At 31.8% G+C, this 12,966-nt stretch overlaps 1 protein-coding gene across 1 annotated transcript; it reads left to right on the forward strand.

The window, feature by feature from the left end:
- The first annotated feature begins 1,730 nt into the window (after window positions 1-1,730).
- LOC128386893 (trithorax group protein osa-like) lies at window positions 1,731-10,941 on the forward strand. Its single transcript, XM_053346003.1, has 3 exons — window positions 1,731-2,077; window positions 6,468-7,287; window positions 7,759-10,941. The coding sequence occupies exons 1-3, from the start codon at window positions 2,060-2,062 to the stop codon at window positions 10,068-10,070; spliced, it is 3,150 nt and encodes a 1,049-aa protein (XP_053201978.1). The 5' UTR covers window positions 1,731-2,059; the 3' UTR covers window positions 10,071-10,941.
- The last annotated feature ends 2,025 nt before the right edge of the window (window positions 10,942-12,966 follow it).

Below are 12,966 nucleotides of genomic sequence, written 5' to 3' on the forward strand. Positions count from 1 at the left end.
AAAAGCGAAACGAAATCATGATTTCTAATTGGAAATCATTAAAATCTATTGAATAAGTAAACGAAATCCCGAACAGAAAAAAAAGTGTTTCGATTTAAATTATTAGTTAGTTGATTAGTTTGATTATCCAATTTTACCTGGAATCATCTTCTTTAATATATAATGATGATGATGATGATGATGATCACCGTTTTAATTTTCATTCCTTCGTTGTGTTCAATTTACCCTGAGGCGTTTTAATTTAAGTAAATGTTACTATTTATAATCATTATATTTATCATGCTCATCATCTCAGTATCAACTGTTTATTGGATAGTGAATCTGATTTTTGATTGAATCTTTTTGATCCTAAAAAATTGAGATAACGTTGAGATAATAACAGGTAAGCAAATGGACTAATGGACTAGATTCACTTTGAACCCGATTAACGGTAAAAATTTTACCGTTATAATGATAAGGATGAGAAGGGAAGAAGAGCAAAAAAAGTTCATCAATATTTTACCACGAGTTGAGCGAGTACGTGTTTACTATTTCAATGAATTCGACGAAAAATAAAAAAAAATAAGAAGAAAAAAAAACTTTCTAAAAAGTTTTGTTTTTCTTTTAACGATTGACAAAAGTTGGAATTATTTTAATTTAGCTGATTAATTATTCATAACTCATTAGTCCGGTTTGGGATTAATTGTTAATCTAATTTAGATACTTGATTTAAAGCTGATTAACTTAGATTGAGATTTTAATTTCTCTCATCGGTTGTTAACTTTTAATAGATTGTAATTACATCGAGAGTTAGTTAATTGTTACACATAATCTAATCAATCAATGAATCGGCTAATTTTTGAAACAATTTCTTTAATCATGTAATCAAAAAATATTTACTCTCAACAACAATCAATCAAATTCAATTATGATATAATGTTATAATCGGCTGATAATCAATTGGATTTGGTCATTGATATGAAACCCTTTTCAGGACAAAAAAAGGATGATTAAATTAGTTAATTGTTTGAATGATTATATTTGACCAAGTTTAATCCAGTTAAACTGGCCAATACAATATTATTATTAATGTACAAGATTATCATTTAAATGGGATCCTAAAGTGTTATTGTTATCGTTGACTTTGATTAAGGGAAAGATTTTAATTGATATTATGTTAATAATGATAATTATTTTAGACATGAATCGCTTCCGGCTATTTCCGGTCTGAAAAGAAATGCTTAAAGTCAATAAATTAAAGAGAAAGAGTTAAAGATAGATTAGGATTAAGAGTAAAATGAGAAAGTGGATGAAGATGATTAGGTGAAAAAAGAAAGAGATGAAAACGGAAGCTAAAGAAAGTGATTAAGGTGATAAAGAAAGAGGAGAGAGAGAGAGATGATGATGATGATAATAATTTGATAAAGAACGAAATCGAGAAAGAGAGAGAGAGAGAGAGAGAGAGAGAAGGTGATGAAGATAAGGATTCTAATAACGGAGATGATGAAGGAGGTGGTTAAGATGATGATGAGAGAGAGGACGAGTTTGAGAAAGACGAAGATGAAGATGATGGAATCTCTTTCTTTCTATCCTTTTTATCATCTTCATCATCTTTCTAATCATCATCATCATCATCCTCTTCCCCTTTCTGACCCACTAAAAGGCTATGATTTTTGTGTATCTATAACACATTTATCATCATCATCATCTCACTCACTAAACTAAATAAACTTATTTTATTTCGTTCATCATCTTCATTTTTCATCCTCATCCTCATCATCTCTCATCTTCGTCGTCATCATCATCCTCATCATCACCACCATCACTCTCATTATACTCATCATTTGAATGAATGTAATCACCGAGTGAAGAACTTATCTTTTTTTTTCACCATCGAAAAAAAGTTTTCCTTTCATTCTCATTGGGATTAAATAATCACCGTTAACTTGACCATCACCATCATCTTGTTATCCTCATCCAATTGAGGAAAAGAAAACAACCAATTTCATTAAGTTAATTGTGAACTCCAATAATCAACTGATTAACTTTCTGTGTGAATAAAATCAAATTGGATATCAACATGTTGAAAACATTTTCCGTAAGTAAATCTACATCTTAATTAATTTAGATTAACATCTTAACACCATAACAATTAAGTTTATCTTTCCAACAATATAACATGAGATTAATATTCATTAACGTTTCTTTTTAATCACCTTCATAATCAAGATTATACTCAGATTACTGAACAGGATTATTAATTGTTAATCTTCAAAATGAGTGATAATAACAATTTGATGATTATCTAATGATGAATTGTTAATTGTTTCAAGATAAGTGCAAGTTAATCAAGTGAGAAAGTTTTGATTACGATTTCTAATTGTTGATAAATTATAACTGATTGTAATCGGGAAGACGATGATTAGTATTGTTACAATTTTTTTTTCTTCTTCTAATTTAATAATAATAGTAACAATTAACTTCCTTTTTCCGGTAGACAAACAAACCAATAGACTTGATGAAGTAACAAAAAAAATCAAATCAAATCAAATCAGCAACAATTTAAACAATCAAACAATTATTATATCAACAATCAACTCAATTATCAGCTTGATTAACTAATTTTATGGTCACTTGTTATTAATAAGATAGTCAGAGTGTTGATTAAGCATAATTATCAACACTAATCACTGATCAGGATAAACAATCAGCAGAAAATTAATTTTAATTGAGTTTTTTTCCCCAATGAAAATCTTATTTTCTGCTTCCGATTTTGATGAAAATGATCAATCAATTCAACTGATTAACTGATTGTGATGATGTTGATTTGCTGGTTAATCATAACCAGAATGAGACTGATTCGTAATTTAGTTTTAATCACAATTAAAGGCGAAAAGAAGAGAAAGAGAGAGAATTAAAATTCCAATTGAGCAAAAAGAAAAGAAAAAAAAAATTAATTTCTTCCCGATTGATTATCTCCTGAATTGTGATTTCTAATTTAAAAAGACTAACCTAAATTACTTTGAGTTAATCAAGATGCGAAAACTTTTTTATATTAGAAAATAATATAAACATGATGAAGGAATTAACTCTAAACCACCAATTGAGCCTTGATATTGAGTTAATTAAGTGATGAATCAATGATGATTAATCAATGATAATAATAATCCAGTTGAAGAAGATGATTTAATGTCAGGTTGATTTGGAATAGAAAATTTTTACTCAATCCATTGATTCAGTTTCTAAATAATCAAGTTGATTAAGATTAAGATGAGGATGGAGATGAAAACATCTCGATGATGATGATGATAAGATGATCAAAGAAAATTAAATCAACTTCATTATCCTGGTTCCTGATTTGTTTATATTTGAGTTATAACTCAATGAAAAATTATGAATGAAAATCAATCAATTATGATGATGAAAATAAAGTGATGATTAACATTAAGCAAATGAACGATAGGAAAAGATTGACCTTTAAAAAGCAAAATGAATGATAAAATAGATCAGTTCAATTGATGGTTTATCGACGGGAAATGACCTTAAATTATATTGGCCTCAAATCGGTTCACTTTTTCAAATCAAATTGTTTTAACTTTTCGCGATTGTTTCACTATTATTACTCTATGATTACAAATAGTTATCAGAAAGAGTAAATTGTTTGCACAATCAAACAACAATTTAGTTAATTGTGGTGACAATTTATCCCAATTCTCTCTCTGGTCAATAGCATAATCATTTTTGGGTTAGTTTAAATTGTTCAACTGATTATCCTGATTTACATTTGCTTAATTAGATTTGGTTAATTTGTTTATCTTTTGTGATTAACTTTCATTTTCTTAGTTATGATTATTAATATCACTTTAATTTGATTACAATTTTTCGTGATCAAATTGTTGAGATTTAACTTGTTAACCATAATCTTTAATTGTTAGAAAGTGAAATTAATTGTTCTCCCTTCCCCCTTTAATTGTTAATTTCGCTTAATGGTTTAGCTAATTGTGATATGATATTATTTTTAATCAGCTTGATTTCTTGTTGTTGAGTTGATGTTAATTGTCAAAGTTAAAATGATTTGCACTTAAAAAGTAGTCAATAAGTTAATTGTAATCATTGGCTTCCGACCAAAAAGATTACCTTGATTAATTGTAATTGTATGTTGCTAATCAATTGATTGTTACTTAAATGACAGTTAATTGATGATCAACAACCAATTGGGTAGTTTGATTGGGTTGGATTATCACAATTAATTAGACTGAATCATCATTATGATTGTGGTTGTTTAATTTACCCATAAATTATCAATGATCCAGAAACAAAACGATGTACAATTGATCACAAGGAGTAACAATTTAACCTTGTCACAATCAACACTTTAATTGTCATCTAATTGTAACTTGTAATTGGTTTTTTTTTGTGTTTCTTAATCACAATCAATCAGTCTGACATGTTTAATTTGTCAAATACAAATCAATGATTAACATTGAAATGATTGAACTGTTTTAAGAAACAAACTTGTTGATAGTTGAATTAACAATTGATTGAGATGATAATGATTGATTTGCAATTTTAATTTTTCCCCATTCATTTTAAATTGTAACAATTAGCATAATAATTATACTAAGAGGTTTTCAGTCTAATCATTTTGTCAAATGGATTGAAATCAATCATTAATTGTTACATGAAATCAAATCCGTTATTCATTAATCAACAACAACATTGTGAAAGTTTCATTTCTTTAGTAATTAAATATCTTCCCGTTAATTGTTATTGATTGTTAATTTCACTTTTGTAATTCATATAATATATATATTCATCATCAATTGGACAGTGAAACAATCAAAATATCAGATTGTCAAAGTTAATTGTGCTTTCCGATCAAAAATTGATCCAAATGGTTAATATTAATTTAGTTACGGGGAAAAAAAGTCAAGTTTTAATAATGATGATAATTAATCAGGTTAATTGTTTCCAAGTTTAATCAAAGGTATCAGAAAAAGAAATGAGACTAAATGAAGAATTAAACTGAATCATACATTTAAGAGAATTAACTAGTTAACTAATCAGCTCAATTAGTAATTAATTTTAATAGTCAATGAATAGTTTGGATATTAAATTGCCTGAAACAATTTAGCAAAAGTTTGGAAAACAATTTCATCCTTTTTTTAGATGTATAAATATCTTCCTCTTCATCTTTCGGCCATTTTCAATTGATGAACATTCAGTTAGGCCTGAAGGTAGATGATGATGATGATGATGATGAGCATGATGATGATGGAGAGTAAGTATCAGGTAAAAAGTTAAATGATCAAAAAAAAAGATTATCAATAAAATGAATCTTCGAAAATGTTTATCAATCTAAATGTAAGTTTTGTTTTTATTGCGAAAAAAAATTATTATCCTTTTGTATTAAGGTAACTAAGTTAATCCATTCACTTTGATGGATTAACGAAAATGTTCACAATAATGATGAAGGTTAAGTCGATTGACAAGATTAAGGATTAAGTATATTATTAGGTGAATATTGATGTTTGAACAACAAGAGAAATTGAATGTTAATCAAATCATTTTCTCGAAATTGTAACTTTATCACTATTTATAAATTCTCATTGTCTCAATCATTTCCTTCATCTTTTGAATATTTCTCTTCATCCTTTATCTCCATCCTTCTTTAATCAATTCGTATTAAAGGTCTATCATCTCTCTCTCATAATATCGTAGTCGCGAAAATGATTGTTACCTTTATTATTAATAATTTCTTTACTCTTAAAAGGTGAATAATATAATCTTATAGACACGATTTCCGTTTGGCCAATTTAACAGTCTAACTGTAAATGTCAGGTCACGATGTTAACGTCCGATTGAAATAAAAGTTTTTCATGTAAAACTCAATGTAGATGAATGGTGATTGTTGTTGTTGTTGTTGTTGATCAGTTATCAATAATATTAATAGTAACTCTCACTTAGACAACGATTATATTAATATATAATCACAGAACACAAATTATCATAACAATAATAATAGAATGAGAAAGACAATCAAGTTTATGGACACGTAATTGTAGTTTCATGTTAACACATTTTCTCATTCAAACAATTTCAATTGTTTTCTCTAATCTAATTGTCACTAATTAACAATTAGATTGTAAACAAGAAACCAATTGATTGTTACAATTAAAAGAATACCCAAGTAAATTGATATTCTTCATAAAATTATCGACAGTTCGAAAGTATAAGTTTTGATCGATTCTTATGGTTTTCTTTAAATCGGATCAAAATTATTGATAGAAAATCAAATTTTCTTCATTTACAATCAGTCAATTGTCTTTTGTTTATTCTGATTAGTTTTCTATTTGCATTTCTTAATTGTTAACTGTTAATCTCTCTTGTTGGTTAAACTTACAATTGTTTTAATTGGTTTTCATTGAAGATAATTGATTGATATTAATTTTTGTTTCTCTTTTCAAATTGTTTTTTTACTCTTGCAGATATTATCAGCTACCTTACTGTTAACCTTAACAGTATTTGGATCAGCTGAAGAGGATAGAAATTTATTGTCTAAATTAAATTCTAATATTGAATTAAATAAGGTGACTAATAAACCGATTGCTCCAGTTTCTGGTGAACCTTTGAAAACGGCCGAGACTCGACCAGGACCAACAGGAAATGATTTTATCACCTCAAGTCACACTGAACAATCATACAGTTCATCGGCTTCATTTGAATCATCCGGTGGTCATGGTGGTTCTCCTGGTTCATCTGCTGAATTAGGTGGTGGTCGAGGTCCAGGTCCAGTTAATTCACAATCGGCTTCATCAGGTTCCTATCAAGTTTCTGGTGAAAATTTTTCTGGTTCAAGTGGTGAAGTTCAATCTCAACAAAATCAACCACAACAACAGCCCCAACAACAACAACAACAACAACAACAACAACCACAACAGCATCAACCTCAACAACCTTCCGGTCAACAACAAGGTTCACCTGAGGTTTACTCTTCATCAGGTGAAGATACATCATCAGGACCTTCATCTCAATCACCATCAGGACCAGTTGCCTTTGGACGACCTGATCTTAATGAGGTTGATTTTGGCCGAAACCTTTATCCAAACAGTGGACCACGAAATGTTGCCCATCATCCATATGGTTCATCTTTTGAAATTGCTGGTCAAACTTTTGACCTTCAACGAAACCCTGAGCCCAGTTACGATAATGGTGCTACTTCAGGTGAATACAGTTCATCTCAAAATAATGTCAACAATGAAGGCGGATATGGTTTAAATCAAGACACAAGTGCCTATGAAGATACAAGTAAGTATAATAAATAACTTTTCACTCCTCATTCATTAGTTGTACGTAAGTGTTTAGTTGTGTGTCTTTTTAAATTGTTCAAAGTAAAATGATGAAATTTGTGATAACTAATTCACCTGTATAAACATTATCATTATATATCCTTGTTTATCATGACCAAATAGCTGTTCTCATTTGTTAATAATATATTTTTTCAAAATAGTTGTAATGATATATTATTATGTTTATTATCGTTTGACCTCAGAGATATAACTTATAGTCGTTTCTTATTTTTGCTCCCCTTCTAATAAATGCTAGACCTGTAATTAGGCCAGATAATAAAGAGAGTAAAGAGAGAGAGAGAGAGAGAGAGAGATGCTAACGGAATAGAGCGGATGAGCGGTTTGGCAAGTGGCCTGCAAGTGCCGAGTGACTTTAAAATGATTTTCGTGTGTCTGACTGTTTCAACTTACTCTTAACCCATTTCTCTAGATTCAAATGAGGACGAGGGCAGTGCCTACCGCACCCAGGACCCTGAAGGTTCACCGGCTCCTTTAGCTGCTCATGGCTCTGGGCCTGAACACCATCAACAGGTTCAAGTACAACAACAAGCACCTTCATCGGCTGAACAAGGCGGCAGAAAAACATCAACCCTTTCATCTGGTGGACCAGTTCCCGATTACGGTGGTTTCCGTCCTGTAATTAAAAGTCAAGCTATTCCAATTCCTCAAATTCCTGGCCCTCAACGACCTTCATATGGTTTAGGTAACGGTGAACCTTATCGATCTGTTTCAATCAACTATGAATCACCAAAATCAATTTACAATTATGATGGTTTATCAAATACTGCAAACACCGGAAGTTACAATACTAAAAGTTTCCCAGTCTATGGTGGTAATGGACAAGGTGCCCCTCGAGAACATCAACCTCAAGGTCATGTTGTACCAACTTCTCATGCCGGTTATGGTTTAGATTATGCCTCAGGTAAACCTTATGGTGGTGACCTTTCAGTTAAACCTTATTCAGCCGATCCAAATGGGAATGTTAAAAATATCCCAATGACCATTGGTTATGATGAATTTGTTAAACCACCAACTCCCTCCGCTGCTCAATACCATTCAGCTGGAGCTCCACATAGACCATCTCACCACCATGGATCAGAATATATTGTTTCTCATGGTCCACCCCAACAAAACTATGAACAAGGTCCACCACCACCCCAAGGACACTATGGTCGTCAACCCCAAGGTCCACCTCCTCCACAGGGCCAACAAGGTCAACAACAAGGTCCACCTCAATTAGCCGGAGGTTATGGTCAACCTGTTACCTACCAAGCAACTCCCATTGGTTATGCTCAACCCGATGCTTACGATCAACAATCTGGTCCCGTTAATTATGAACATCAACAACCCCATCATCAAGGTCCACCTCCTCCACAACAACAACACCAACACCAACAGCACCAACAACAACAACCACAACAACAAGGTCCAACTGTATCTTATGGTCAACAATCCCCACCAGTAGGATATGAACAATCAGTTGTCGTTCAAGGACCTCATCCTCCCCAACCTCAACAAGGACCACCTCAAGGGCATCCACAAGGCGCTCATCCTCCTCCACAAGCCCATGGTCAACATCAACCACCACCACCACCACAACAACAAGTACAACAAACTCCACCCGGTTATGGACCACCCAATGGTCCAGGTCCAATCTCTGGTCCACCTTCCGCTGGTCCCCCTCAATATGAACAAGAGCCCAACTATGGTCCACCTCCACCACCCCAACAAACTGCTCCAGTTAATTATGAACAAACTGGACCCAATGAATATCAACAAACTCCAAACAAACCTGGTTACGAGCAAACTACAACTTTCGTTGAAAGTTCTGGTTATCCTGGTAATCTTGGACCTTCATATGGTACAATTAAAGATGGTCCAAGTCCTTTGACCGCTTCCGTTCCCGCTTCTGCACCAATTGAAGGTTATTCTGGAAACATGGGCTCAGAAAATGAATATTACCAACCCTCATCATATGACTCATTGGAAAACTCTGCTGGTCCATCAAACTATCCACCACCACCACCACCATCATCAATGAATGGTTACAATTCACAGGGAGCAAGTTACTCCTCAGGTGGTTATTCAATCCCTGAAGATTCATCATACATGTCATCGCTTTTCGGCTTCCCAACTTATGATGTTACCTCAGGAAAAGGAAATCCTTATGCTTCCGGTTCTAATCCAATCCCTTCACCCGCTTCACCAGGATCACATCTCTCTGGTATCTCATCCGTTTTAACTGGTTCACCTTCAGGAAAACCTTCAGCCGCTTCTTTCTTACCTTCAATCAAATTAACCGGAAGTGGAATTAAATTCACCGGTTTTGGTTCAAGTCTCACCGGTGGTTTGGGAAGCATTAATCAAGCCATTGCATCAACTCTTGGATCAGGATTAAGCTCTGTCACCGGTCCTGGTTTAGGATTAGGATCTGGATTAGGATCAAACTTTGCTTCTAGTTTATCTGCAAGTTTAGGTTCAACCGGTGGAGTCGCTAACGGAGTCTCACCTCTTCATCCCGGTGGACCATCAGGTCACACTGGATCATCAGGTGGACTTGGCGGACCATTAGCAGCTTTTTATAACAATTTATCCGGATTAGGTGCACCTTTCGGTAACATTGGAGGTAATTATGGCACTGCCGCATCTAAATTAATCCCACAAGTTATTCGAGCTCCTTTCCGAACAATGTACAGAGCACTTATGGGATCAAATGCTAATCATAATCCATTAAATGGTTAGAATCAAATTGCTCACTAAACTAGATTTTTCACCTTTACAATCATCTAAACTAATCATCATCATCAACACCACCATAATCATCAATATCATTACCACCATCATCATCATCCTCATCATCATCATCTAAACATCAGAATCCATTCAAATCAAAAACCATCATCACCATCATCATCATCATAACGAAATAGTAATCAACAAAAATCAATTTTCTGCTTTCCTTCAGTCTCATCAGCTGAAAAGTGGCCTTAAAAATACAACAAACTTTTTCCATCGTCGCCAACAATCAACTAATTATTAACCTTTTTTTTTTACTCAATTTCATCAACCACATACTCAACATTCCTACAATCAGACGCCATTAAAATACCGGCTTTCTCTTTCTTTTTACTCTTTTGCCCACCACAAACTGGAGGATTTTCAATCAATCAACTAATTAACCAACATAGTCAATCACACTCACATTAAGCCATCACCATTTTAAATAGTTATCGTTACGACGTAACGAACTCGATAAGATTTTTTTTGTTCATCATGTGGCTAATCCCTCCTTACTAATAATTCAGTCTTTCCTATCATTCATCTTCATCTATCGTCTTCTTCATCTTCATCATCTAAATTTTTTGCCATTTCTACTATTATATTGTCGGTTTCTTCATGACTCTCTCTCTCTCTCTCTCTCTCTCTCTCTCCTTGCGAAATGAAAATTCAAAACTATTTTTTCATGAGAGAAAATCATTATCATCATGTCATCAAATATATTATTATTTTCAATTTACCTGGATAAACAACAACAACAATCAGTAGTAATAAAAAACAACATCATTGATTATAAATATTATTATTAAAAAAAAACAAGTGAAAAAACAACTAATCTTAATTTCATTTATTATTTTTTAATTTCGGCTACAAAAGGATTAATTTATCCCTCTCATTATCCCTAATCCACTTTTTCCCTTATAAATAACTATTTCAACTTTCTCTTTTTCCTCATCATTCATCATCTCCCATCCTTATAACTAATAATAATAATCCAGTTAATCTTCAAGTTTCAGGAAAAAAAGGCGATTTAGTTAATCAAAATGCTAAAATTATGTTAATGATAATCAAAAGCTCAACATTTCGGAACCGGAATTAAAATCAACGAATAAACAATCAAATATGAAGAAGCAAGAATGTGAAGAGAATAGAAGATGAGAGAGTGAGAGAGAAGATGAGGAGTTAACAGGTAACCTTTTTATCCTCATCTTCAGGTTAATCTTTGCATCGAAAAGTTAAATTTTCTTTCAAACGTAATAACTTTTGATAACTTGGGACTAGCCCAGAAGGAAGAAGATGAGAGAGTAAAAGTGAGCTTAAGTGAAATTAATCTTTTATCATCAACTGAACATAAGAACTTTTTTGTTCAGATAACTGTAAAAGGTTAATTCCGAACTGAGTTGATGCGCTATTTTGAGTGTTAGAATGTAACTTGTTTTGTTTTTACCCTTGGTCGCCATTTACAGTTACTACGAACTTCATTTTTCTCACTCATCATCTTCATGTAAGATCAATGAACCATCAGGAAAGAGAGAGAGAGCACATCCTACAATGATTAACACTCAAGGGGAGATTTTGTATAATATCAACTGAATCCGAATCAAAGATTCTTGTCTTACCATTTAACTGGACTGAACTGACCAAGAGACTGATTAACTGTCAAAAGAAAGCTATTCATCACTATGATGATGATGATAAATGTTAGAGATGAAATAAAAAGTAAAACCTTTTATGTTAATATCAAATTATTATGTAAATGATTGAAATGGGTCAGTTTGTTTACTGACCAGAGCTCAGAAAGTAACGGTAATTATTTTTATCTTTTCACTCTCTCTCTCTCTCTCTCTCTTTCGTCTTTCTTTCTTTCTTTCTCTCGTTGTTTATCAGCAACTTTGAAATTGTTAGAGTTAATGATTAAATTGATGATAAAATTAATTATAATTTACTATTAGTTGTAATCACCAGGATAATAATATTAACATGATGATAACAATTAAACAGGAAGAAAGTATTAAATTAACAGTTTCACTTTCAACATGTTTCAATTCAATGACTTGTTATGGTTATGATTGTAGAAATGGATTCTTATTGTAATAATTAACACTAATTAAGATAATTAAAGTTTTAATTGTTACATTATTTTGCTTTCTATTAATTCATTCAGATTTCGTAACAATCAACTAATCTTCCAATGTAAGTGTAAGTATAACGCTCAGTTGTTAAGTGTTAACTCAACGCGATTAAAATTAATTAACCAACTTTAAATTGCTAATGTAATTAGTTGATTATGATTGGCACTTGATAGTTTAATTTAATTAGAAAAAGTTTCCACTTTTTCATTTTAATCAACAAAGTTATTAAAGTTTTTCTATCTGATTTGATAAGCCTTAGGTTCATTTTATTTTATTAATATCTATTGAATTAAGGCAACAATTAAGTTAAATTGTGATAGAAAGTTAAACAAATTGACAAAAGATGGAAAGTTAATCACAATTAGTTAATTAACTATATTTTATGGTTTGATTTGTCTCATTCTCATGGTGAAGAGGTAATAACAATTTGTATTAATATATTAATTGTGAATCAGTGATTAACTTGATTACGATTGTTAAATTGATGATTAACTCACGATTTTTGATTGTTAATTGCTGAAAATGGTTAATGATGATCACAGATATAAAAACAAAACACAAATTGACTCATTCATTTCCCATTCAATATAACAATTAACTGAATCAATCTTAATCACAATTAACTTTTACTCCTTAAAGGCAACAATTTAATACAAACAAATGAACATTTTTTTTTTCATTATTACTGGTTAACTTTTCTCATCAATTTAATCACAATCAACATAATC

This window comes from Panonychus citri, unplaced genomic scaffold (assembly GCF_014898815.1).
Source record: "Panonychus citri isolate SS breed McGregor unplaced genomic scaffold, ASM1489881v1 Contig00077, whole genome shotgun sequence".
In the NCBI taxonomy this organism is placed as follows: Eukaryota; Metazoa; Arthropoda; class Arachnida; order Trombidiformes; family Tetranychidae; genus Panonychus; species Panonychus citri.